General features: G+C 36.3%; 1 protein-coding gene across 3 annotated transcripts; it reads right to left on the bottom strand.

Annotated features, from left to right (window-relative positions):
- Positions 1 to 35: 35 nt before the first annotated feature.
- LOC110456891 (baculoviral IAP repeat-containing protein 3-like) lies at positions 36 to 27684 on the bottom strand. Of its 3 annotated transcripts, XM_021507929.1 has the most exons (12): positions 27528 to 27684; positions 13605 to 14477; positions 9443 to 9491; positions 8220 to 8370; positions 7754 to 8159; positions 7343 to 7381; positions 6782 to 6921; positions 5904 to 6375; positions 3601 to 3705; positions 2697 to 2771; positions 1712 to 1744; positions 36 to 887 (listed from the first exon to the last, which is right to left on the bottom strand). In XM_021507929.1, the coding sequence occupies exons 2-12, from the start codon at positions 14362 to 14364 to the stop codon at positions 682 to 684; spliced, it is 2436 nt and encodes an 811-aa protein (XP_021363604.1). In that variant the 5' UTR covers positions 14365 to 14477; positions 27528 to 27684; the 3' UTR covers positions 36 to 681. The 3 variants fall into 3 exon arrangements, with proteins under 3 accessions (XP_021363604.1, XP_021363602.1, XP_021363603.1); XM_021507927.1 differs by having other exon boundaries at positions 7754 to 8370; positions 27528 to 27683; XM_021507928.1 differs by having other exon boundaries at positions 7754 to 8370; positions 9443 to 9488; positions 27528 to 27683.

Genomic DNA, 27684 nt, shown 5'->3' with positions numbered 1-27684 from the left:
ATATGAAATTAATATACTCGTTCAATAAATTCAATATAACTTGAACACTCGTGCTAGATCCTCTATATCTTGCATACGTCACGATATCTTGTATGCTCTAAAAGCTAGCACATATATCCAAACACAATAAACGGGTTGAAAATTATTGATTTAAATACATATATTACAAAACTGTTACTTAGGCTAAAAGATACACTAGCTATCCACTTTTGTATTTTCCCACCAAACAGATAAAAAAATCAAAAATGATTGGCATATTAAAGTGGTCACTAAATTAGTAAGAAGAAATTCCTATTTGTTGTTGGTTGTGTCTGATCCCCTGCTTAAATGAAATCATGGATAAATTTTCCTTATTGGATTATTTTACAAAGATTTTCTATCACTTTTTTTAAGGGATTTATGTACCTTATTACATCCTTGTTGTTGTTTACAGCGACAAACTTATCACCCTCTTTAAGCAGACATTCATTTGTTATGATGTACATTGTACTTTAATGCTGAAAATGAGGCTATATTTCTCCAGCATCCATAATGGTTATTCATAAACCGTAACCTCACCAAAATTTCAAAAATAATGTACAATAAATACATATAGCGAGATTAAAGTCTTTGAGGCAAACATGGAAATAAAAGGAATTGAAATGAATTAGAAATATACCTTGACCACATGATTACTGAAGCTTACACATCCATGTGAGTGAGGATTTTACTGGTGATTGGTTTTCTACACACAGCACACCTTGTTATGGCATGAGCACAATGTCCGCAGGCCACTAAATGACCACAGGGGATAAACGCTATGGAGACTTGGTCTTCCAAACAAATCTTACACACCGTTCTCTCCCTCATTTCTCGATTCTCTTTTTTGATACGCTGAAGTTCTTCACCTGTAAAAATGATGGCTACTATTTAACACTAAACAATGTAGAAAAGCATCCTCATTTAAAATAAAGGTACCAGTTTATCAAGTTCAAAGTTGTCTAGGCACAAAACAATTGCAGTTTTCCTGCAGACTTCAGTTCCGAGATAATTTTCATAAGAAAATATGCAGAAATTGTAAATACATGTGTATCTATTGCCATTAAGAAGAGATATCAACAAAATCTAATTCATCGTCTGTAATAATTGATTTCCCTCCCCTCCCACGGGGCTTATTGCAGGATAGATATAAGCATTTTGCCAAATTTTTAATATTTCCAGTAGAAGTTTTTGTTTTCATCATTTGTAACTATTTCTGGAGGCGAGGACCTTTACATGATCCTATGGCCAACAGACATAGCCATATCAATACTGTTGTCGTGTTGATATTTCACTCCTCAGTCTAGTCTTTTCACCCCTTTCATTATTCTGGATGTTAACAGATTCGACACACACTGACAACTCTGGATGAATTGTTTTAAAAGTCTAACATGAGGAGCAAACTTGAGCAGACATTTTCTTCTGTTACACCCATTACATTTCATTTGACCTCTGAGAATGGCATCATTTGACCTCTAGAAATGGCATCACTTTTTTACCAATGAGCCACATTTTAATAAATATGAATCCATGTTTATTGTATGGCTAAATATTTATTTTCAAATCTATTAAAATCGACAAGGTTATTATAGAAACAATCCCCCATCCCCTTAAAAAACCCACCCACCTAACCATTCCCTACTCCCTACCATACCTAACAGATGGTTGGACAGATTATGACTATTGTACTTACTTAGGGGCTCTGCTGCTGCCTCACCACCCAAAGCTGTTAATAAATAGGGAAAAATAAATACAAACATTCTTTGTTCTATATTAATATTAGAGATCAGTGCCACAAAGAATACATAACACATCTGTCTGACATGTGACAGTCGCATGTTAAGGAGGGCTGTATCACTGTCCGAAAATGTATTTTTACAGCATTCCAATAGATTTGATCAATCATTTTTGAAATTAAAACCATACCTTGTGTGATTTTTTACAGAAAAAATATTGTGAATATAAAATAAACAGAAGACCATCAACGACAATGTTCTGAGTGTAAAATATCAAGTGGGCTAAACTGGGATTCGAACCCTGAACTTTATATTGTTATACTATTGATCTAACAGTCTGAGCTACCCGGTAAACGGAAGAGTCCTAGTCCAGTAGTTATATCCTAAATGAAATTAAGGGGAGGTTACTGTATATATAGGAAAATCCAGTGCAGTAGAACAGAGGTCCTTAAAGCCTGACATTTTTCATCTGTGATCAAGTTGACATATACATCTATAAAGTTTGATGAGAAATATCTTCAGCTATTCAGGAGCCTTGATTACTCCTATAACATAAGAGGCCGCTGGTCGGCTTTTTTTCTATCAGATATTATTTTGCCGACTTTAACATGACACCTGTCAAAAGTTTCTCGACGTGTAACACTAACATCGTTGGAGTAAAGCCTTGAACAGAAGAACTATGATTAGTTTGACCTTGACCCACTAACACGACCTTGACCTGGAAGACATTGCCATACGACCATAAAACATTATGTTAACATAAATACTCATTTTCAACAATATCATACTGTTTTGCCCTCTATTTTTTATAAACAGTAACTTTGCCATGCAAACTAAACCCTATGAAAAACTGAAAATGTTGCAAAATATGTTTGAAGAATGTTTAAAAATCCAGCAGTCTATTAATAAACTTCACTGAGTACACATATTAGTCATATTTACCTGTTCGTCTGTGTCGTACCGACGTGTTCTTTCTTACTGTATCGTATATCATCGCCTCTGTGATGTCGGTTGCCTCTGTTAATACCAAAAGTAGATTTTAATGCCTCTTATGTCTTACAAAACAAATCAATCAACGCAGGTGATGGGCAAGAAGAAGATCCAAAGAAATACCTATGTAACATCTAGGATACCTCGAGATCTTATCTGCAGACATTCACATCAAACTATAACATATTTGGAAAAAGAAAATACCAATGGTAAACTGTAAAAAGCTTAAAATTAAGCTTGTTTAATAGTCATTTCAGCAGGGTTTGAAACATTCATTTAGGGCTTGAAACATTCATTTTTATGCGAGACTAAGTGAAGATTTAGAAAAACATGTAGTTCCTGAACTAGGGGCCACCAGGTGCACCTATTTTGGATTAATAGAATCTCTCATCCCCTTATGTTGCCAAATAAGAGGCTTTGCCGAGTGTTTGGCATCTTATGAATCTTTCCTCGAGGTTGAGATTCCCAATCTCACCACAAGGGGGTGAATGATTTTTTTTCTCTTACCCTGTTTACCCATTGTGTATCATATACATAATGTTATGTTAACCAGGCTAAATTCAGGGTTGGCGTGATGTGATGTTGATGGATTGCTGACATGACGTCATTGTAAATTGTACAATTGTTATGAATAGGGGAATCCCCAAGTCTTAACCCTAGGGTGAGACTAATTGAATCATCCCCTACCTTGAGGGTGTGACAGAGAAGCCTCAAACCCGAGGGTTAAGACTTGGGGATTCATTCCCCTATTCATAACTTAATGTCTAATATACACAGAGGTGGGAGAAATTGATGGTACATGTATCAACATATGGTATAAATACACTATGGTGTACAAATACTAAATAGACACTACCTTTTGTGTCCAGTAGGATCCTCAGAGCTGCTTTTACATTGTCCTCTCCATAGCCATCTTGTTTAATTTTTCTGACAATTTCTGTTTTCATCAAATCAGTCAAATCTATTTAAGACACCCAATTTAAAACAAAGTCAAATAACTGCAAACAATTGATTAAAATGTAGTTAAAACTAAATAGTTTCCCCAAGATAATCAATAACTATCCAATTTTTTTTTGCAAGGTTTTAATTGTTCATGATATGAAGGAAACTTTTTCTGGGAAAAATATAGCCGGTGAAATTAATACCGCATTCAACCTAATAAGTGCACTGTGTGCTTACAAACAAGAGGCCCAGAGGGCCTGTATCGCTTACCTGGATATCTAAGCAATCATGGCAAAATATTCTCCAAATAAGATCCAAGGGAATGGGCCAGACCCCTAGGCCAATCCTTGTAGCATATCTGTATTACATTTATCATGCCCAGCAATTTTTTGTATGGTTATTGGGTCAGGATCTCAACTGTTTCCAAGCTGTTACTCAGAAACTAGGTCCCTAGGGTTGTGGCAAGACCCCAGGATCAATTGTAATATCATGACTGCATTCATCTCCTCATGCACAGCATTTGTATATAACGTTTTGGGGTGGGGATCTTTTTTCATTTCATAGTTATGACCCAGGGATCAAGTCTCCAAGGGTGGGGTAGACCCCAGGGCCATTGGAGGGATTTTATCCAAATTTGGCCTGGAGCACCCTTGGGCAAAGGGAGATTAAATAGGGGAATTTGAGGTATAAATCTTTAAATCCTTCTTCTTCTGTACCATTGGAGGGATTTTATGTGATTTTTATTTTCCATTGTTGCTTTACATTAAAGGTGAGTCATACAGGCCTTCTGGGTCCTTGGTAGGGATTTTAAACACACCCATTCTCTTTCTCAGAAAAAAGGTGGGGGTGTCTTTATAGGTCCAGGTGTGCTTATTAGGTTGAATACTTTGTTTACAGTGATCCAAGGCCGTTATAGGAAAACTGACAAAAGCTGCCTCTAATGCCGATTGTCGACTAATGCCTACCAGCACACTTTAACTCATTCATCCATTGATATTAACTATAGAATGTCCAAGCTAGTTATTTTTATTAAGCATGATCAATTTATATTAGTGCAAAAGTTGACAGTGTTAAAAGATTGTGACTAAAGACATCTGATTTTGTGTAAAAAAATAGCGAAGCTTTATTTCTGTTTCATATGCATCCTTGAAACGTCAGGTAATGAAACATTAGACTCTACTTGAAATGTCTGCAAAATTATTGTATACCTAAACCTTTTGGTTTCAGTTTCACTTTCGCCTTTTTAGCTCACCTGGCCCGAAGGGCCAAGTGAGCTTATGCTGTGGTGCGGCGTTCGGCGTCCGTCTGTCGTCCATCTGTCCGTCGTCAATATTTTACTTTAAACAACTTCCTCTTAATAATCAAGAGGCCTAGGGTGATGTTGTTTGGCCAGAAGCAAACTGGAATGAAGGGCTACCAAGTTTGTTCAAATAAATGACCTTTACTTATATTCAAGGTCACAGGGGTCAAATATGTTAAAATCTTTTAAACAACTTCTTCTGAATAACCAAAAGGCCTAGGGTGATGATATTTGGCCAGTAACATGCTGGGATGAAGGGCTATCAAGTTTGTTCAAATAAATGACCTTGACTTATATTCAAGGTCACAGGGGTCAAATATGTTTAAAACCTTTGAATGACTTCTTCTTAATAAGCAAAAGGCCAAGGGTGATGATATTTGGCCATTAACATGCTGGTATGAAGGGCTACCAAGTTTGTTCAAATGAATGACCTTCGCCCATACTCAAGGTTACAGTGGTCAATATATGTTTAAATCTTTAAATGATTTGTTCTGTATAACCAAAAGGTCCAGGGTAATGATATTTTGCTAGAAGCATGCTGGGTTTGAAGACTATAACCTCTGTTCAACCTAATGTCCTTGTTCGACATTCAAGGTCACATGCGTCATATGTTTAAATCTTTTAAAAGTTTTTATGAATCAAACACTGATATTCTGCCTGTAGTTGTATTTTAGTCCACTTTTACGATTACAAGTGTGAGATTAAAACTAGGTGAGCGATTCAGGCCCATTGGGCCTCTTGTTTGCCTTTTGCAATAAGGGCGAATTTATTTTGACAGCCAATATAAGTACACAGCATGCCATTTCAAGTAACAATAACATGTGAGTGGTAAATTTAACACTGTGGGAATATATTTGAGCAGCGGAGGGCGACTATCTGACGGAGTAAAAGTTCCCCCAGCATACAATATTGTATACCTTTTGCTTTGTCTGATCCAGTGACTACATTTGTGGTAGACACATCATCTACTGTGATGTTGTGTTTTGTGGAAACAGTTTCTGCTCCTTTCAGGTCTTTCCCAGCAGCTGTGATACTCGGAGATGAGGAAGGTGTATGTTTTGATGCAGCTGCTGGCGTCGCTGAGGGAGGTTCCGAAAGTGTAGGGTTTGACATGTCGGTTCCTTTCATGTCTTTCCCAGCAGCTGTGACACCTTGAGATGCAGAAGGTGTAGCTTTGGATGCAGCTGCTGGTGTATTTGAGGGGGGTTTCGAGGGTGAAGGGTTTGACGTGTCTGTCGGTGTTCCCGAGGGAGTGATTGAAGCATTATCTACACTCGACCCAGATGCACTTGCAGAGTTTTGTTGGTTCTCAGATGTAGTAACCACTGTGTTATTGTTCGAACTCTGGGTCGTGGTTTCTGTTGACTGACCAGCTGTTTGGTCGTTTTTCTACAAACATTCATAAACATGTAACATTATAACAGGATTATTGCCATTAATTGGACTTTTATATTAATCAGATAGCTTTTACTTTCTGTTAATCTTGGATAATCCATGTTGCTTTCTGCACTTTTTTTTTTTTTTTTTTTACAAAACAAAATCTTATCGATGTCATTTCTTACAGTAGCAGCTCCCACTACCCCCAAAAAACCCAAAACATAACAAATTTTAGTACTCTCCAATTTCGAATTTAGAAAGGAACATGGCCTTTACCTTTGTTGAACCTACATAGTTTTTGATTTCGTCATTTAGTAAAAAGATTCGTACTTACTGGTAAGTTTTGGTGTGAACTTTACATAGTTTAAAAGAAGGCGACTGCTTTAAGGTGGATATAGGAATCCAATGAGTTACTCACACGCTGCTCGAGCTGAGCCACAGCATCCATGACAAGGTTAATGAAGTCCGAGCCCTTTGCTTGCAGCAGGAAAGGACATCTTGGCGACCACCGCGCATGCTCTACATGTGGGTTATCTGGCGGTTCCCAGTTACGTAGACCTGAAAACAGGTTCTTGTGTATAGAAACCATGGGAGAAATGATGATGCTTCTGAAGGCCTCACTGACAAGTCACACTACATACAAAAATGCACTGACGCTGGACAAAAGGCGATCGCAATAGGTCACTTGAGATATCACGTTTAATAAAATACAAGTAATTACACAGAAACTGCTGTGATCTTAAGTTTTTGTATATTGATTTCTATTGCATGTACATTTGACATGGCAAATAACTAATATGCTAGTGGACTAAAATTCAATGATGCACTTAATTTTGAGGGTGCTAAAATACGTATGTTTAGAGAATGTTCTGGAAATGTGTTTCCAGCAAGGAAAATGGGATTTTTTTTTTGCATAAAACGACCGCCCAAAAAGTCTTAAGTGCGAATTTACACGTTTATTATTATGTCTATATATTACCAATTCCGCATTGAAAACAGCGGACGCAATCTTCATAACCTGAAACCAAATGAAAACATGGGTGTTAGGATGAAATAGCTAGACACTTTGATACATTGTATATTCATATTGAATGAAAGAGAAAGAAATTCCTTTTCTACACTATATCTTGTATGACAGTTTATTTTAATACAATTAATTTTCATAAAATTTTGATTAAATAGTTCTGAAAAAATGTGAAAGAATACATTTTTGTTTAGAAATTATAATGAATTATTTTTTTGAAAATTCAAACAGAAAGACCTTAAGAAAATGACCTTGTGATTTCCAATCTGATCTGGGTTTTTTCCTAGGTATGTTGAGAGAGATTTATCCGACCATAAACAAAAAGGGAACACACTGGTGAAACGTGGGAAAAAAAGCAATCCTTACCAGCGTAGAAGAATCCACTTTCCAGCATCTGTTTTGGTGTCTGGCGTATGTCTGCGGGCCATTTGTCAAAAGTTTTCAGTCTGTCTCCTGGTAGTACATAGTCCGGGTAATAAGCCCTCGTCCTTTGAGGATTAGCTGGACCTTTGTAACCAGACACTGGCGTTGCTACCGGTGTCCGACCAGTAGATTCGGAGGGCTGAGTTGGGTAATTATTCACGGGAGTACTAGTATCCTGTATTCCTGCGGTGTTGGTATTACTGCTGTTTGGCAGTGAACTACTGATAATGGTACTGGGGACATTACTACTGTTCTTGTCATTGCCTACAGAGGATATGCTGCTGTTATTAACAGAATTAGGCACTGATGTGTTGTTGCCCTCAGCTGCTGGTACTGATGTGTTGTTGCCCTCAGCTTCTGGTACTGATGTGTTTTTGCCCTCAGCTGCTGGGACTGATGTGACGTTGCCCTCAGCTGCTGGTACTGATGTGTTGTTGCCCTCAGCTGCTGAACCGCCAAACTTAAATCCTGCTGTCTCTACAAACTCACTGCTTGTTGTCTGCGTGTTGTAGCCGGAGTCAGCTTTACTGCTGAAGCTAGTAGCATTGTTTGATGGTGCACTGTAGACATCAACCACACAAATTACATTTCTTCATAAAAATACTAAAATAAAGATGCCAGAATTTAGTGACACATAAGTACACTGACATCTAACTTTACCGACACCTGACTAAACATAATATGACTTAATCGACACAGAATTCCCTCTAGCTGTGTCATGATCAGTAACTGGACAGTAGGTAACTGACTACAATGACCAACTGCAATCCTTCATAGAAAGTCATGTCCGTGAGCCATATATGGAAGACATTCATGTGTTACAGAGAAAGGTTAAGGTTGTTAGCAGGACCATATATAGGCACCAAAGTAACCAAGGTCACAGCACCAAAGTAACCAAGGTCACAGCACCAATGTAACCAAAGTCACAGCACCAATATAACCAAGGTCACTTTTTTAGGTACTTTTACCTGGAGTCAAACTTGGGACTACAAAGCATTAGACAAGTTCCCTTACTGCTGTACCATTACTGAGCTGAATTGAAATTCCCTCTAGCTGAGTCAGTTGCAAACAATTAGATGGTTCACCATTGTAAAACCCTGGATAACATTGTAAGATGGCCAATATTTCACTCCAATACTAAAGCAATTTATTTCTGATGGCAAGTTGCAGTATACAGGTCTGTGCAAACAGGAAATTTTTCAGCCTTTATATCTCTGAACAAAAAGGCAAATAGAAGATATCTTAAAAAAAATATTATCCACAGGTAAAAGCATTGATAGATATCTTGGGAAAATTAATATATAATATAAACTTTATTTGTTTTACAACAATTATGAAACAAGTTGTTTCAACTTATATTAATCACTCTTGTTGGTCTGGATGTTAGCACGCTGGGGTTCTTAATGTGGGAGGAAACCGGAGTAACCGGAGAAAAATTAAACAAAGAGCAAATTTGTTTTACAACATTGTAAAAAATTTGACACGAGTTTACAGTATAAAATCTGATTTGTTTTAAAACACCAGAGGGTGAATGCTTTTCACATTACAAAAAAACATTATTTTTATATAATAACAGTCAAGCCATATGATCATGAGTAGTACATGCTGCTCCCTGTATTTTGAGTTACACACCTTTTAGCTGCTGATTCTGTAGAAGAGTTGTCAGGCTTTGCTTCTGCTGCTGGGAAATGCAAACATAATTGAATATCAACAAATACAAATGAAAATTATAGTTGAATACCAACAATACAGATATGGTCTACAGGACACAAAACAAATGATTTTCAGCAATAATGTTTACTCGCTCACCACTCTACTCTGTAATATTGACTCACTTCTTGTTGTTACTCGCCGATATTGACTTGCTTGTCACGACACTTTCTGATGTGGACTTGCTTGTCACGACACTTTCTGATGTGGACTTGCTTGTCACGATACTTTCTGATATTGACTTGCTTGTCACGACACTTTCTGATATTGACTTGCTTGTCACGACACTTTCTGATGTGGACTTGCTTGTCACGATACTTTCTGATATTTACTTGCTTGTCACGATACTTTCTGATATTGACTTGCTTGTCACGACACTTTCTGATGTGGACTTGCTTGTCACGATACTTTCTGATATTGACTTGCTTGTCACGATACTTTCTGATATTGACTTGCTTGTCACAAATCTTTCTGATATTGACTTGCTTGTCACGATACTTTCTGATATTGACTTGCTTGTCACGATACTTTCTGATATTGACTTGCTTGTCACGATACTTTCTGATATTGACTTGCTTGTCACGATACTTTCTGATATTGACTTGCTTGTCACGATACTTTCTGATATTGACTTGCTTGTCACGATACTTTCTGATATTGACTTGCTTGTCACGATACTTTCTGATATTGACTTGCTTGTCACGATACTTTCTGATATTGACTTGCTTGTCACGATACTTTCTGATATTGACTTGCTTGTCACGATACTTTCTGATATTGACTTGCTTGTCACGATACTTTCTGATATTGACTTGCTTGTCACGATACTTTCTGATATTGACTTGCTTGTCACGATACTTTCTGATATTGACTTGCTTGTCACGATACTTTCTGATATTGACTTGCTTGTCACGATACTTTCTGATGTGGACTTGCTTGCATACTACTGCTTTATATTGACTCACTTGCCATACTTCTGCCTTATATTGACTCACTTGCCATACTTCTGCCTTATATTGACTTGCTTTCCATACTTCTGCCTTATATTGACTTGCTTTCCATACTTCTGCCTTATATTGACTTGCTTTCCATACTTCTGCCTTATATTGACTTGCTTTCCATACTTCTGCCTTATATTGACTTGCTTTCCATACTTCTGCCTTATATTGACTTGCTTTCCATACTTCTGCCTTATATTGACTTGCTTTCCATACTTCTGCCTTATATTGACCTTCTTTCCATACTTCTGCCTTATATTGACTTGCTTTCCATACTTCTGCCTTATATTGACTTGCTTTCCATACTATTCTCTGATGTTGACTCACTTACTAATAACTGCATTATAATGACTCACTTGCCAAAATATTCTCTGATGTTGACTCATCCCACTCTCTGTATCCTGATGTTGCTTCTTGTGGATCTTTGCCACATGAACTATGCCAGCTCTTTTATAATACTACTGTTCATTGACTCATCTGTTGTACGTTGATGTTTATACTTCACTGTCAAACTACATTCAGATGTTAGGTCATCTGCTAATCCACTCTGATGTTTACTCTTTTCTCTTGCACTTTATTCTGATGCTTACTCATTTGTTAAGCTATGATAATGCCTTACCTCTTGTGTTCCTCTGACCTCTCAGAATGCTCTCTCATGCTGAATCACCCGTCACACTACTCATTGATGGTGATACACTTGTAACATTACTCATTGATGTTGACTCACCTGTCACACTACTCATTAATGGTGACTCACTTGTAACATTCCTTATTGATGTTGACTTACCTGTCACACTACTCATTGATGTTGACTTACCTGTAACATTACTTATTGATGTTGACTCACCTGTTGCGCTACTCATTGATGTTGACTCACTTGTAACATCACTCATTGATGTTGACTTACCTGTCACACTACTCATTAATGGTGACTCACTTGTAACATTACTTATTGATGTTGACTTACCTGTCACACTACTCATTGATGTTGACTTTCCTGTAACATTTCTTATTGATGTTGACTCACCTGTTGCACTACTCATTGATGTTGACTTACCTGTAACATTACTTATTGATGTTGACTCACTTATATATATATTATAATACTGCTCATTAATGTTGACTCACTTGTAACACTACTCATTAATGTTGACTCACTTGTAACACTACTCATTGATGTTAACCGACTTGTAACACTACTCATTGATGTTGACTGACTTGTAACACTACTCATTGATGTTGACTCACTAGTAACACTACTCATTGATGTTGACTCACTTGTCACAATACTCATTGATGTTGACTCACTTGCCACACTACTCATTGATGTTGACTGACTTGTCACAATACTCATTGATGTTGACTCACTTATAACATTACTCATTGATGTTGACTTACCCGTCACACTACTCATTAATGGTGACTCACTTGTAACATTACTTATTGATGTTGACTTACCTGTCACACTACTCATTAATGGTGACTCACTTGTAACATTACTTATTGATGTTGACTCACCTGTTGCGCTACTCATTGATGTTGACTTACCTGTAACATTACTTATTGATGTTGACTCACTTATATATATATTATAATACTGCTCATTAATGTCGACTCACTTGTAACACTACTCATTAATGTTGACTCACTCGTAACACTACTTATCAATGTTGACTCACTAGTAACACTACTCAATGATGTTGACTCTCTTTTAACACTATTCATTGATGTTGACTGACTTGTAACACTATTCATTGACGTTGACTGACTTATCACAATTCTCATTGATGTTGACTGCCTTGTAACACTACTCATTAATGTTGACTCACTCGTCACACTACTTATCAATGTTGACTCACTTTTAACACTACTCATTGATGTTGACTCACTAGTAACACTACTCAATGATGTTGACTCTCTTTTAACACTATTCATTGATGTTGACTGACTTATCACAATTCTCATTAATGTTGACTCACTTGTAACACTTCTCATTGATGTTAACCGACTTGTAACACTACTCAATGATGTTGACTGACTTGTAACACTACTCATTAATGTTGACTCACTCGTCACACTACTTATCAATGTTGACTCACTTGCCACACTACTCATTGATGTTGACTGACATGTAACACTATTCATTGATGTTGACTGACTTATCACAATTCTCAGTGATGTTGACTCACTTGTAACACTACTCATTGATGTTAACTGACTTGTAACACTACTCATTGATGTTGGCTGACTTGTTACACTACTCATTGATGTTGACTCACTAGTAACACTACTCAATGATGTTGACTCTCTTTTAACACTATTCATTGATGTTGACTGACTTATCACAATTCTCATTGATGGTGACTCACTTGTAACACTACTTATCAATGTTGACTCACTAGTAACACTACTCAATGATGTTGACTCTCTTGTAACACTATTCATTGATGTTGACTGACTTGTAACACTATTCATTGATGTTGACTGACTTGTAACATTACTCATTAATGTTGACTCACTTGCCACACTACTTATCAATGTTGACTCACTTGTAACACTACTCATTGATGTTGACTCACTTGTCACAATACTCATTGATGTTGACTCACTTTCCACACTACTCATTGATGTTGACTCACTTATAACATTACTCATTGATGTTGACTCACCTGTCACACTACTCATTGATGTTGACTTACTTGTCAAAATACTCATTGATATTGCCTTACCTATCACAATACTCATTGATGTTGACTAACTTGTAACACTACTCATTGATGGTGACTCACTTGTAATACTACTCATTAATGTTGACTCACTTGTCACACTACTCATTGATGTTGACTCACTTGTAACACTTCTTATTAATGTTGACTGACTTGTCACACTACTCATTGATGTTGACTCACTTGTAACACTTATTAATGTTGGCTCACTTGTCACACTACTCATTGATGTTGTCTCACTTGTAATACTACTCATTGATGTTGACTCACTTGTAACACTACTTATTAATGTTGACTTACTTGTAACACCACTCTTTGACGTTGACTCACGGATCATATTACTCACTGATGTTTACTCACCTGTTGTGCTATTCTCGGGTGCTGATGCAGCCACAGACATATTATAGGTATCCATAGCACGAAGATGGTTACAGTCAGGGGAGTTCTCTTTGTGAACCTTGTACGGGTCTGAGCCAAGGTTCCATCCTGCGACACTTTTATCACAAGAGTAACATATGACCTCATCATTGTGACCAGTATAAAAGAATCCTGCCTTGGCCAACAACAGACAGCTGACTATCCTAAAGGCTGGGTAGTTATGGAAGGTACACAGTCTTAAGGACTCATTAGCCATTAGTTCCTGGCGAGTTGGTGGTGGAGTGGTAGATAGCAACAGGTCAATAGCTGGTCCAACACCAGGACCATACACAGGGTACATGTCCAATGAAATTTCAGGATAAATCTGCATCTCAGAACTTAAGTTTTTTAAACCTTTATATATTGACATTCTTGCAATAGTGTCATTCATCAATGAATGTAATTTTGAAGAAGATTTCAAATCAAATTTAATTGGTAATTCTATTTCAATTGAGTTTGAACCACAACAAACCTTTTCTTCAATTTCTTCCTCCTTGGAGTCATTTTTAGTAATCACATTGAGGAACTCCACAAATATCGCCACTACCAGGATATAGAGCACACCTGTCCCTGATTGTATCTTTTCGAGTTGTCTTCCTTGCTTTGAAGTTTTATTGTACCTTGGCAATACTTCTGGTATGGAATCATCTGAATCCCCAACCTCTGTTGCATCCATCCCTGATTTTATCGCTGTTGCACCCATCTCTGATTTTAACCTACTGGGTTGACTTGCTTGCTTTACATGAACATAGTACTGTGATCCTGGAAACCCTAGTGGTTATCAAAGTCATCTGGCTCCTCCATCTTCCCCGTTAACTGTAGTTACATAAAAACATAATTATGGTATTTACCAGATACTATGGTATATTATACTATTAATACACAAAATATCTCTAAATATAAAAGAATACATTTTAAACTTACCCCACAGATCCTGCGGGGGTTAAGTGGTGCGCATGCGCCAGGAGAAAGACGTCTTTCTCTGCACAACCTGAAATTTCACTATTCACGTATATTTGAGTTACTTTCTTCAAACTCCTTATCATTTTTACGTCATAATCTACATCATACATTCACTGTGTAAAATTACCCTGTGATATATTATATAACGTTAATTGGCAGCATTCACAGTACTGTATATCTCTCGCCATACGTCACCTGATTCTCGTGAGATTTTGATATGCCACTTCGGGTGTAAACAAACTGGTCCCCTACTTTTCCAGACGAGCCCTGCACTTGTGTGTATTCATTTACTAACATTTGCTCCATTTGTGTGTTTTTCATTCTGTGCCTCGGGGTCACACCGAGGACGAAGATCATAATCATGCATTGTAAATAACATTATCAGTGTGACTATCATCACCGGTCTGACCACAGGGGCAAGCAACGATTTATATTGATCCATCAATAAAAGACTCAGAATTTATACCAGATAACTTTAAAGTGTTTTGGAAAGATCGAATGTCAAATGTGGATAAGAAAGGGGGTGGGGTACTCGTCGCAATAAGATCTGATTTTGTCTGCAATGAAGTAACAGACCTCACCAGTATAGAGGACCCAACTGAATTAGTATGGGCTAAAGTACAAATTTTCGGAATGAAACACTATACCTAGCTTCCTTTTATAATCCCAAAACATTAGATGAGAATAGTCTAAAGGGTTTAGAAACATCACTCAGAAAGACTAGGTGGGGACTTCAACTATCCAGGCTGGGACTGGAAAAACAAAATCCTTAAACCCAAAACAAATCATCCAAAATTACACTTTGATAACTTATTGGACGATATATATATGGGTCTAACACAAATCGTAGAGCAAGCTACAAGGAAAGATAACCCTCGACCTGGTAATTACAAGCATACCAAACCAGGTTTTTAGATCTCAGGTCATGCCTGGTATATCAGACCACGACTGTGTCTTTGTTGAGCTTAATTTAAGTCTACAAAAGGCTAAAACTATTACACGAAACATTCCTATCTACAAACAATCAGAAATGGTCTGTCTACCTTCACACCAGCATTGTTGAATCTACAAATAGGGATGTAAATCATACATGGAAACTCTTCAAATCAACCCTCTGTGATCTCATAAAGGACAACATACCTCATAAAACCATCAAACCCAAACCTAGTCTACCTTGGGTTACTCCTGACATTAAACACCTTCTCAGAAAAAGAGATCGACTCTATAAAAAGGTAAAAAAATCTGGTGATCTGAACATAAGGACTAAATACAAGGCTCTAAGACAAGACAATCAAAAGAAACTCGGAAGGTCCTATTGGCAATATGTTGAAGGCATTCTTACCTCACAAAATGACAGTAATTTTAGTGCATCCAAAAGATTCTGGTCATACATAAAGCATAAGAAGACCTACCATAACGGTACATCATCTCTAAAATCACATGGTAAACTTGTCACTGACCCTTTAGGTAAGGCTGAGACCCTTAACACTCAATTCCAGTCTGTTTTTAGCTCAGGTGCTAAATTATCCTCTGATGAATTCCTTAAAAAATGTGATATCCCATCTTCCACCCAGTACCCCATTATGCCAGAATTTGATATCACTCCAAATGGTGTACAAAAATCACTACAAAATTTAAACCCTAGTAAAGCAGCTGGACCGGACGAGTTGGAAGCCCAAGATCTTGAAAGAACTCTCTTCTGAAATTGCCCCTGTCCTCTCCATCATCTTTAATGAATCTCTTCATTCTGGCACAGTTCCCTCTGATTGGAGGTTAGCACATGTCTCTCCTGTCTATAAAAAGGGCTCTAAATTCAATCCAGAAAATAACAGGCCAATCTCTCTCACATGTATACTTCTAGAACACATAGTGGTGCAGTAACATCATGAACCACGCTGACAAACATAACATCCTTTACCCACTCCAACACGGTTTTCGAAGGTCAGTATCATGTGAGAGTCAGCTCATTGAATTTGTTGATGATGTCAGCTCCAACATTGACAAGGGAAAACAAACCGACGTCTTGATGCTTTTGACAAGGTTAGTCATTCGTTTCTTTGTCATAAGCTTTGTCATTATGGTGTAAATGAGAAGGTTAACACCTGGATAGAAAACTTCCTGGATAACAGGAAGCAGGCTGTCATCGTTAAAGGGGGGAAATCTAGCATTGTCGATGTCAAGTCAGGTGTCCCTCAAGGCTCGGTTATTGGTCCATCCCTCTTTCTATTCTATATAAACGATATTCCTGTTGGCCTTCACTACACTGTACGTCTATTTGCAGATGACATCATTGTCTATCATACTATCAAATTACCATCTGATGCCCAGCTATTACAACAAGATTTAGACAAACTAGCTCTATGGGAGATAGCATGGGAAATGTCCTTCCATCCTGACAAATGTAACATCCTTTCCATCACCAACAACAAACACCCACAACATCACAAATACATGCTGCACGAAAAGGAATTACAACACGTAGAGAAAGCAAAATATTTAGGTGTCACTATACAGTCAAATCTCAAGTGGGAATGTCATATAAATAACATCTGTGGGAAAGCCAACTCCACCTTAGGCTTTATCAGACGAAATCTAAAGATAAACTCTACATCTGTCAAGGAGCAGGCATATAAAACACTTGTCAGACCATCCCTAGACTATGGCTGCTCAGTTTGGGACCCTTATACTAAAACAGACATAAGCAAAATAGAAATGGTGCAGCGTAGAGCAGCCAGATTAGTCACCAACAAATTTAGAAACACCTCACGTGTTGGTGATATTCTTCAACACCTTAACTGGCAATCACTTGAAGACAGAAGGAGAGTCATGCGACTGACAACACTACATAAAACAATACATGACAAAGTCAATATAAGAAAAGACCAACTCATACCTCCATCCCACCACACAAGACACACACACAAGAACTCTTATCAAACACTCTCATGTAGAACACAGGTACGACAACAATCCTTTTCCCTCGTACCATAGTAGACTGGCATAACCTGCCTCCAGATATAACCTCCATTACCTCTTCTGACTGCTTCAAAATATCCCTAAACAAAATCTAAGTACTGAAAGTACTCCAGACACATGCTTTCTTGATGTTGCAATATTTCCATAGTTATATACAGTCGAACCTCGTTATTTCGCAGTCGATGTGATCGTGGGAAAACTTCGAGTTATCCGAGTGTTTGAGTTATGCGGGTTCATAAATTTGGTATGAAATGCTGTTGGACATAGCACTAACAGTTGTTGATTTTATTAATAACCAATGCTTGTAATCAATCGATGAATAATATACGTAATCAATATAACAAATACAGGTATGCAATTTTACAATAAATCCACTCAAAAAAATACTGCAGAGTAAGTTATTTCCGAAAAACATACTTTCGTTTAACGCGATCAAAACGGTTGAACCATATTTTGAATTCGTTATTAAGTATGGACGGGCCTTGTGATTAAATGTTGTTTTTGGCTAGTCTAGAACTTGGCAAAGTCTTTCCAGGTCTGCATGTGTATTTGCAAGCCCGTCAAGTTTTACTTTTGAAGTGTTACATTTAAAAATCGAACTATCCCGCCGTCTTCGTCCTCGTACTATACAAAGCGGAAATGAAAGTGTGCAAGTCTAAAACAAATCTCTGTAATGGAGCGTATGCATAGTTGATTCTGTAAATGAAAACACATCAAAACATATTATATTATACATGTAACACATTAATTCATTAAGCTAAATGTGACACCTGAAACCTCCTCAACTTGATGTAATCAACAGCAATTATCGTATTGTTCTTAAATCTCCCGATCGACTTTCAAAGCCATACTGGCTCCTATAAAAACATGAACCTGTGAAGCTGTCTTAGGTTGTGATTTTAACTGTGGACCTCTTTTATGCATGAACACGCTTTTTGACCAATTTTCCGGTTTGCACTGTCTGTTTGGGTGTACAAATCATTAAACGGACTCGCAGTAAGTAGAGAATACTGTTGATCAACATTAATGAAGTTTTTTTTATTATAAACAACATGGTTTTGACAGTCCGCACATTTTACAGTCTGAAGCTTAATCATAAATTATTTTTACCGACTTAGTCTACTCGCGAAAGATGTTCACAAACACGGAATGGCGAGATGTCGTACTGGTGCGTTTTATATCAAAAACTAATAAGTGACAAAATGAAATTCGAACACTAAGAAGTAGACGATGGTTTGATGTTGGATTTACGCTATTGAAACCAATACTTTACTTCAAGGTATCAAAGTTTTTCGACTTTTTAGGGTTCGAATTATCAGAGTTTTATTTACTAAGATAAAGAAGAGACTTGGCCGGGACCGGAGAAATACTTTGAGATAAACGGGGTGTTCGAGTTAGAAGAGTTCGAGATAACGAGGTTCGACTGTATATAACATTTTAGGAAAAACGAACACAAAACAGTCAGTTGAGATGCAGGATAAACACCATTTAAATTTCCTGAAAATAATGTGAACAAATATTTACTCTTATCTAATGTCTGTGTTGGCAATAGTCTGAAATGTATTTTCCCTCCGAGGAACAACAACGAGTACTACTTCAAGAAGCTTTGGGCTCTGCTTCTGCCATAAATAAAGAGTTGAATTCCGAATGAATAATTATATGACTGTTGCAATATCTCCTTAGTGCCTATTGGTTAGACGGTGAAACATATATTTCCTACAGACCATCAGCAGTGCACGTGTGTCACAAATGTCTTTAGGTCAGCTAGGATTTTGCCATAGGTCATATGTCAGTATACACCTCTTCGTATGATTATGTTAATGGTAAAGTTCTGATTCCAGGACATACCAATATGAGGCTCGATACCCACAAAGGGGGCCCATTAACTGTTGCAAAATGCACCAACCAATTAAGAAAGTGACTAGGTGGGGAGGATATGTGAGGGAGCTATGGCCTCAACTAGAGGGGAGGTCTTCATCAAGGAAAATTTTGAGTTTTTGTTAGGATATCATGTATACCCAGGGTATCTAAAAAAAATATATGTGATAAATTGGCTTTGATGGACACTTTTGAATCCATATTGGGCCACAACTGCACAGCATGTATACGATGTCTGGCAATCATGCAGTCCATTTAATTATCACATGTTAAATCTTTATTGCAGATAATAATATCTTCAGTTCCAATCCAGTTGTTTTTGATAATTGCAGCCTCTTTGGATTTATTCGCATCTTCCAAATCTTCCTGTGCTGCCTGAAATACAAGAAAGAATACATCATTTAATGTTTTGATTGTTTTTTTTGTTACAAAGTTTATTATTTTATATAATATTTAACAGTCATTTTTATTAGTCATGCTTTTTCCATGTTCAACAGTTTTTATTTTATTTTATTTAGAACTGACCAGGGGCGGATCCAGATTCTTTCGGACAGGTGTTATCATTCCAGTTTATTTTGCTACGCATGTAATCTGAACCATATAGTGTTGCACAAAATTAAGTTAGATACCTGTCTTGGCTAGCCACCTTTTCTTTCCCAACTTGCATTTTTTAAAGTAAAATGTCAGAGTAGAAATGAATCATGAATATATAACAATTTGTTTTGTATTTATTTACATGTATTTCAGTTTTCACCAGAAAAAAACCTACCTGTTTATCCATCATGCAAGAAAAAGATTCTCGGATTGAAAACTTGAAATGTAACACTTGTACCCTGTTACTACTACGGACCACTGACCTTACAGGTACAAACATCTCTATCATGGTTCGCTGACCAATTTAATTGATGCTGGGAAGTGTCAACAGTTCAACACCGAGTTTATAAAAATGTTAGAGGGAGGGGACAGATATTGCGCAGGCAGTGTAATACACAAACAGTTACAGAATCAGTAAACAAGAAATAAAAATATTAAAATCAGATAAGCTTGCTACGAACGCAATGAACCCAAAACATAATATATTGACTTCAACATCAAGGTGACAGTGAGTCAGAGACGTTGACTATATATTGGCGTTATACAAGCTCTGCAGGGGTGCACGTGATACATAATATCATTCTGCAGTTTCATTTATATTGAACACTGTCTATGTCGGAACAAATTAACATGTTATTCACTGATTCAGAGTACGTACCTTGCCACACAATCTTTACAAAAGCATTCAGTTCACACATCAAGATACTCGATGATGCAGTCGGCATAGTACCATAATATGAGTGTCAATCGGCCATCGAAGGGATGAGTGCTCCGGGATTTCAAGCCCCAGACAATTCAATAAACTTTTGCCCCAAATATTTCTTCTGTTAAAAACTTATTACCTGATCACATGCAACATTTGAAATGTATTTAGGAGGTCCATTGCACCACAAGAGTCCGAAATTCAGTCAGAAATAAATAATAACAGCACGGTAGAACCTGCTTATTATGATATTCTATTTGCCAGAGAAAAATAATATAATAAACGATATATTACAAAAAAATCATTAAGCTGTTTTCGTTCTTTATTAGGTTGTCTAAACCGGAAGTGAAATGCCCTATAATCATCAGACATAGATTAATGTGGAAACCTGATAAGATATTAATACAAATTGATGAAGTAATAATTAAAATCATTTGTTAATTGTCATTAATATCAGCTTGTTGAAAAAATTCGACAAGATTTCATTTTGTCGTCGTGATGATCAGTATGTAAATTCTACTTTCATTTTCAAATAACTTTGAGCAGGAACTATAAGAATTACATGTATCGTTATACTTCATCCTAGCTAACGATATAGTAATGTAACAGTCAATAAGATGAAAGAAGTGATATCAATAGTCATGATTTACCTATTTTGCATCAAGAAGTTGAGTTACATTTTGGCCAATAAGCGTCACAATATTTTGCCGCGCTATGTAAATTATGATCACGTGACAATCACATGCCTCGTAAGTCGTGTGGTTAAATCAAATTGCGTAGAAACAATAACAACTAAAAACACTTTTTTTTTTTTAACAATAATCAAATATTATTTTCAACGAAAATGGTGTATATTGTAATAAAGCAGTAGTCGTCAATTGTTTACGACAATAACGTTTACTTTAGATCGATTTCCGGCACCATGGTGTTAGGACGGCATGCCCCGATTTTGACACTTTTCAACGTAGACACAGGGAAATCAACTTGTAATGCAATAGAGAATAGAGAAACCATTGCTTAAATGATAAAAAACATGTCTTCCTTCTGGAGTAATATTTTCATTGAATCAGCATGATTTCCTCACATGACGTGTCAAGGCAAAACCGTTAATATTAATAGAAGGCATATGCTCGTTTTCTTACCAGAATTTGTGTCAGAAAATGTTGGTAGGTTAACGGAGCCATGTGAGAGATGATTTTAATCAGATTGGCCTAATCATTTCCATTTCATACACAGTCCTACAGTGTAATTTAGATAGCAATTGACTACCGCACGTGTTTTGTTATGACTAGAAAGCGATGGTCGATCAATTTAATACATTTCAAATATCTAGAGTGGACAGTTGATCACCTCAGGCGATGTACAGAGAGTCCGACCTATTGTTCAAATGTCCTGGTGTCAAACACAGACAACTTACCCCCCTCCCCTTTTTATTATTAAAGTCTGTTCTAGGAAGTATGGCAGCACGTCCGTTTTTGAACATTATTTAACTTTTCATATCGGAATTTACGTTATAAAATCCATTCAAGACAGACAAAAATATTGTAATAACGGGGTCCAACCTTTGACCATATCATAATAAACGATTTGTTTTGATTATATTAGTTATAGGATAAAATCGATATATGGGAAAAGAATTATAATAAGCCACATCATAGTAAGTAGGTTCCACTCTAGTACAAAAAACTCCTATAATATAACAAATATATATTTTAACAAATTTCAAAAACAGTAAATATAGAAACACTGCGTTATTAAATTGAATAAATGTGTAACAAGTTTGTAACAAACATGTCTTTCAATCCCTGTCTTGAACACACCGTATCATGTTTCATTTGTACTGATAAAATATCTTGTGATGTTCATGTTTGATAGAGTAAATATCGCACTCCATCTTTTGCCGTTCATGATCTGTAAACAATTCATGGATATTATCAAATATTGTGTGTATTACCAAAGACATATATATAACAATATTTACGTCTCTGCTAGTACTTCTTTTAATTTTACTTGTGTTACAAAAGCGGCACAAAATCATCTAAAATCTGACTGATTGGGTGAGTCTAATATTACATCTGAGGGAGATAAAGCTCATAAATATGGTTCAACCCTACAAATAGACCGGCTGATCAGGTTAGTCCAATGTTCTACTAAGGCAGATAAGGTTTTGCAGAAATACAGGTAAACCGTGGGGGTGACCTTAGGACACATTCAGCCAGCTTGGCTGCTTGTTTGACAAGAAGCTAAAGTTATCAAAGCATGGTTAGCTTTACAGTTCTTTTGTGTTAATGTATTGGTCCTGTCGATTTATTCTGTGACTATACTGAAATTGACAGAACACGTTGGAGAGTTTCTTCATTCTGCCGGAAAGAATAGTCATATTCATATTCATATAAAGCATTAGTGACCCTAACATTGTGACGGGAACTGTGTACTGTAGTTAGGTAGGAACACTACAGTAAGTAGGTCAGAGGAAACCATCCTCTTCGGGGAAGAGTGTGGGAAGCACAATTTCAGCAAGCACAGCATCGTTACATTATATACTCACAAAATACATGCATTGTTGTATTTTTCACATACTAGTTAAGAAAGTATCGAAGTGAATGCTTTCTCTGCGTATAAGTTGGCGAACCACAAAATGGTTTCGCTATGGTATGAATGAAAATGCTAGGGGTCGCTGACAAAAACATTTGCATATGAATGAAATGTGAATGAATGACATCCACATAAGGAGATATCAGCTAACATATAAGGACCGAAAGACTATATATAGTCATAGGTGGCGTATGTATCGCTAGTGCAGTTCCATGTTAAGCAAATTTCGTAGTAACTTGCGTTACCTAACGCATGTGTCAAAAACACTTCTAACTCCCATACTTTATAAATAATCCCCTTCACTATCTTTTATCTTTACTTCTCTTTGCCTAGCACCCACTATCACATGACATGATCTTCAAATAGATGAAGGTGGTCATTACTATGTAGATGTAGATGGTCGGCTAAAATTCGGTGCAACGAATCACTGAAACGGACCGAAACGGAACCGAAACGAAAGGTATACGATTATTCCAAGCGAATGTAATACATTTGAATACAGAAAACACTTTTGAATAATGTGTGTGACCGTTTAAAATGAACAGAACCAAAACTGAACCGAATAGAAATGTATTTAAGGGTATTAAATATACATTTCATCACTCTGTGTGACGTAAACGGAACAGAAACGTAACAAAAAAGAAATATCTGAAGTTATTTAACGCAAAGTAAACACATGTGAATAGTGTGTTTGCCCTTTTATAACCAACAGAAACAAATATTTGCAGTTATTTTAAAGGGTATCAAATATATTTGAATACGGTGTGAGACCGAAACGGCACCAAAAACGTAACCAAGAAGAAATACATTATGTTATTTAAAGCGTATTAAAACATTTTTGAATTATGCATATATATGTGTGTGACCGTTTAAAATGAACAGAACCAAAAATGAGCCGAAAAGAAACGTATTTTAGTTTAAACATATTCTATTAAAAAAACAATTGCAAAAGGAGTGGTTACAAGTTATTGCAACTTATAATTAAAACTTATAAAAGAAACATATGAAGATTTTTAAAGGGTATTAACTATATATATATTATCACTGTGTGCGACCGAAACAGATGTAAACGGAACAGAACCAAAACTGAACTGATAAGAAACGTATTTAAGGGTAATAAATATACATTTCATCACTCTGTGTGACCGAAACGTAACAAAAAAGAAATATCTGAAGTTATTTAATGCGAAGTTAACACATGTGAATAATGCGTGTGACAGTTAATAACGAACAGAACCAAAAAAAGAATAGAAAAAAAACATATGAAGTTATTTTAAAGGGTATTCAATATGCATTTGATCACTGTGTGTGACCGAAACAGCCAAAAAAATAATTTAAATAATATGGCTGACCGAAACTGAACCCAAACAAAATGTATAATAGCAGTAAGACAGCCATTACATTATGCATTGACAAGACATGTACCCCCCACCCAAATTTTGTTACCTTTTTTCTTTGAATTTCCTGACATTTATGATACGTTACATGCGAGTAAAAATAATGCTTATTTATACATCTTATCATATAATATTGTTTTCTGATACAAGATTTTTTGCGTTTTTCTAGCGTCATTGGTCTTTTTGGGGGAAGTTGTTGGCCCTGAAAAGGGCCTTTTTGTTACATGGGGATTCAGCTGCTGTGGCGACATCAGCGGATCCTGGACGTATACTTTTTCATACCGGTATTCTTGGTTGTCGTTTCTCTTGTGTGAAGGTGTACAAGATCTGGCAGATAGTCGGTTGGATACTTGATATCCGGAAATTTTACGAAAGTCCTTATCGTATTTCTTACGTAGGAGAGCGTTGATTTTGTTTCTCTGTCTGTCGAAAACGGTCTTGTTGAGCCCTGTCCCTTGAAGCTGCCCCTAGGAAGGATTTCTGCAATCAATACTCTTGTAGTTCTGGAGCCGTGCAGAGTTTCGACTAACCAGAGACGTGTATATTACAGAGATTGGGAACTCACGAAGATCTCACAAAAACATGCATGATCATATTGTTCAGGCAGTGGAATAAGAAACGCTGCGAGACTTGGGTTACGGCTGCGCAATCACGCGGAACCTTGTCTATGAGTGTTTGTTTTGACAGCTAAAAGCACATGTCGAAGCAGAATGATATTGATCTGGTCAATGTGTTATCTGTGAGAATTCGATCGTGTATTCTTTAGTTCGTGTCAACATGTCACATATCCTAGATATATGGCTCATATATATAGAAGCTGGTTAGAAATATAATGTAATATCTGAATACTTTTTTGAAATTAAATAATGAACAAGAAAGAACCCTCGCACATCACAGCTGCCATTTTAACTTGTAAATTTTAAAGTGTATTTTCAGAGCTCAATTATCAAACTTTGCAAGTATTATAAAAACCTTATTAGAAAAAGCTGGCTAGAAATATGTTTGAATAAATATCTGAAGATGTTTTTGAAATTAAATAACGAATTAGAAACGAGTTTGTGTTCTTATGTGTCATGAAAAATAACCCTCGCACATCAAAGCCGCCATTTTAACTTGTTTATCCTTCAAAAACCTGTATTTTCAGAGCTAAATCATTGAATTTTGCAAGTATTGTAACAACCTCATTTTAAGAACCTGGTTAGAAATATTATCAAATAATCAATATCTGAAGATATTTTTGAAATTGAATGGTGAATTAAAAAGAAATTCGTGTTCTAATGCAACATGAAAAATAACTCATACAGCAAAGCCGCCATTTTAACTTGTTTATCCTTAAAAAGCCTGTATTTTCAGAGCTAAATCATTGTCATCATGTGATTATTTATTGTAATCATTTATGAAACAAATACAAATAAAATGGGGCTTAAGAAAACAGGGTCCGTGATCCCAAGCCCTGAGTGCATGTAATGTGTTGCTGATGCTTTCGGAATATAGATTTACATATTTTTTTACGAAAATGTCCATTTTATAAATTTCTAATGTAATGTTTATATTTCTAATTCAATCTTAATATTTCTAATCTAATATTTGTTCGTACAATTTGATTTTTAACATACATCTTATATATGTATTGTTTTATTTGCTTGTTTATATATATTAAAACGTTAATTTTATTTAATTTCGTTGTCTTCTTTTCAACAGTGACATGCCTTCAAAGTATTCCATTTAACAGTATGATATAATGATTTGTTCTACAGCTTCATATGTGGCATAATTTCACATTCTCTACTGTAGACAAAATTAAAAAAAAAAGAGGGAAAAGAAGACTCACCCATTTCCAAAAATTCGGTACACAAATAGAACACAATTATGTTGAAAATGTTGATATAATTATCCATTTATAAAACTTAAAACCATTTACACAAAATTTAACATTGTGTCTTTACCGTCACAACTATTTTTTTATGCTGAGATAAGTATGGATGGCTCATTTAAATGGACAACTTTAACAATATTTCTAATATTAGTGTTCAATAAATTGAAAATAAAATCAAAATGAGTCAAGAAATCCAATGGAGAAAAAAAAATAAAAGGGGGAAATTAACGTAACGTATTATTGTATGTATTTGGCATATAATATACACAATATATATCTACACGAGAAATAAATTAAGTAACACAGCTCAAATTTAACAAAAAACAAAACACTTTCGTTTCGGTTCCGATCGGGGTTCGTTTTGTTCACACACAATCTAAACTGTATTGAATTCCCTTTATCTAGTTTATGGTTTCCTTTTCGACTCCGTTTCGGTGATTCGTCGCACCCGCTAAAATTCGTCTCTGGTTTCATTTAAAACTAGGATTGCGTGGTTACTAATATTATAGTGTGGTATTTTTAGCAAAGGTTATTTCCAATGTGCTATTTATAAGTTAACGTTATATTTCGTGATATCTACTTTGTATTTTAACTGTTTTCAGACTGACCGAGGTTATCGTTTTTACTACAGCCTATGAGGTCTCTAAGAAAAATAAGAAATTTTAACTTTAGCTTCCTTGATGGGAGAAAGCATCTTCATCATAAGTTCATGAACTGAAAGTAAAATAACATATGTAGACCAGAGACGTATAATACATACGTCTCTGTGTAGATCTAGCTCTACTACTACTGCAGTAGTATACGTACTACTGAGTGCTGGAAGTCGAAACAAGAAGATGACGAACCAGACTAAAGTATTATTCTAGTATCGTGTAAGTACATACCTGAATCATGAAATAAACATCTGTCAAAATCCAATGTAGACGTGGTCGAAATCCCGATCTTTAGTCTCGTTCAACCAGCCTCTTGTTGTCAGTGCACGTATCCGGCGGCTTCACTGCAGTAACGGCCCTAGTTTAAACGGCCCCATTCTATAAATAG

Source organism: Mizuhopecten yessoensis, unplaced genomic scaffold (assembly GCF_002113885.1).
Source record: "Mizuhopecten yessoensis strain PY_sf001 unplaced genomic scaffold, ASM211388v2 scaffold8937, whole genome shotgun sequence".
NCBI classification, from domain to species: domain Eukaryota; kingdom Metazoa; phylum Mollusca; class Bivalvia; order Pectinida; family Pectinidae; genus Mizuhopecten; species Mizuhopecten yessoensis.
The sequence above is the reverse complement of the archived record's forward strand: the minus strand, read 5'-3'. Positions and strand labels throughout refer to the sequence as shown.

Coding starts and splice junctions, on each gene's coding strand:
- LOC110456891 (XM_021507927.1), bottom strand. CDS start 14,364: ATGGGTGCAACAGCGATAAAATCAGGGATGGATGCAACAGAGGTTGGG. Junction 8,371..9,442: donor ACAGAATCAGCAGCTAAAAG/GTGTGTAACTCA, acceptor TGATGTCTACAG/TGCACCATCAAACAATGCTA. Junction 7,382..7,753: donor AAGTGGATTCTTCTACGCTG/GTAAGGATTGCT, acceptor ATTTGGTTTCAG/GTTATGAAGATTGCGTCCGC.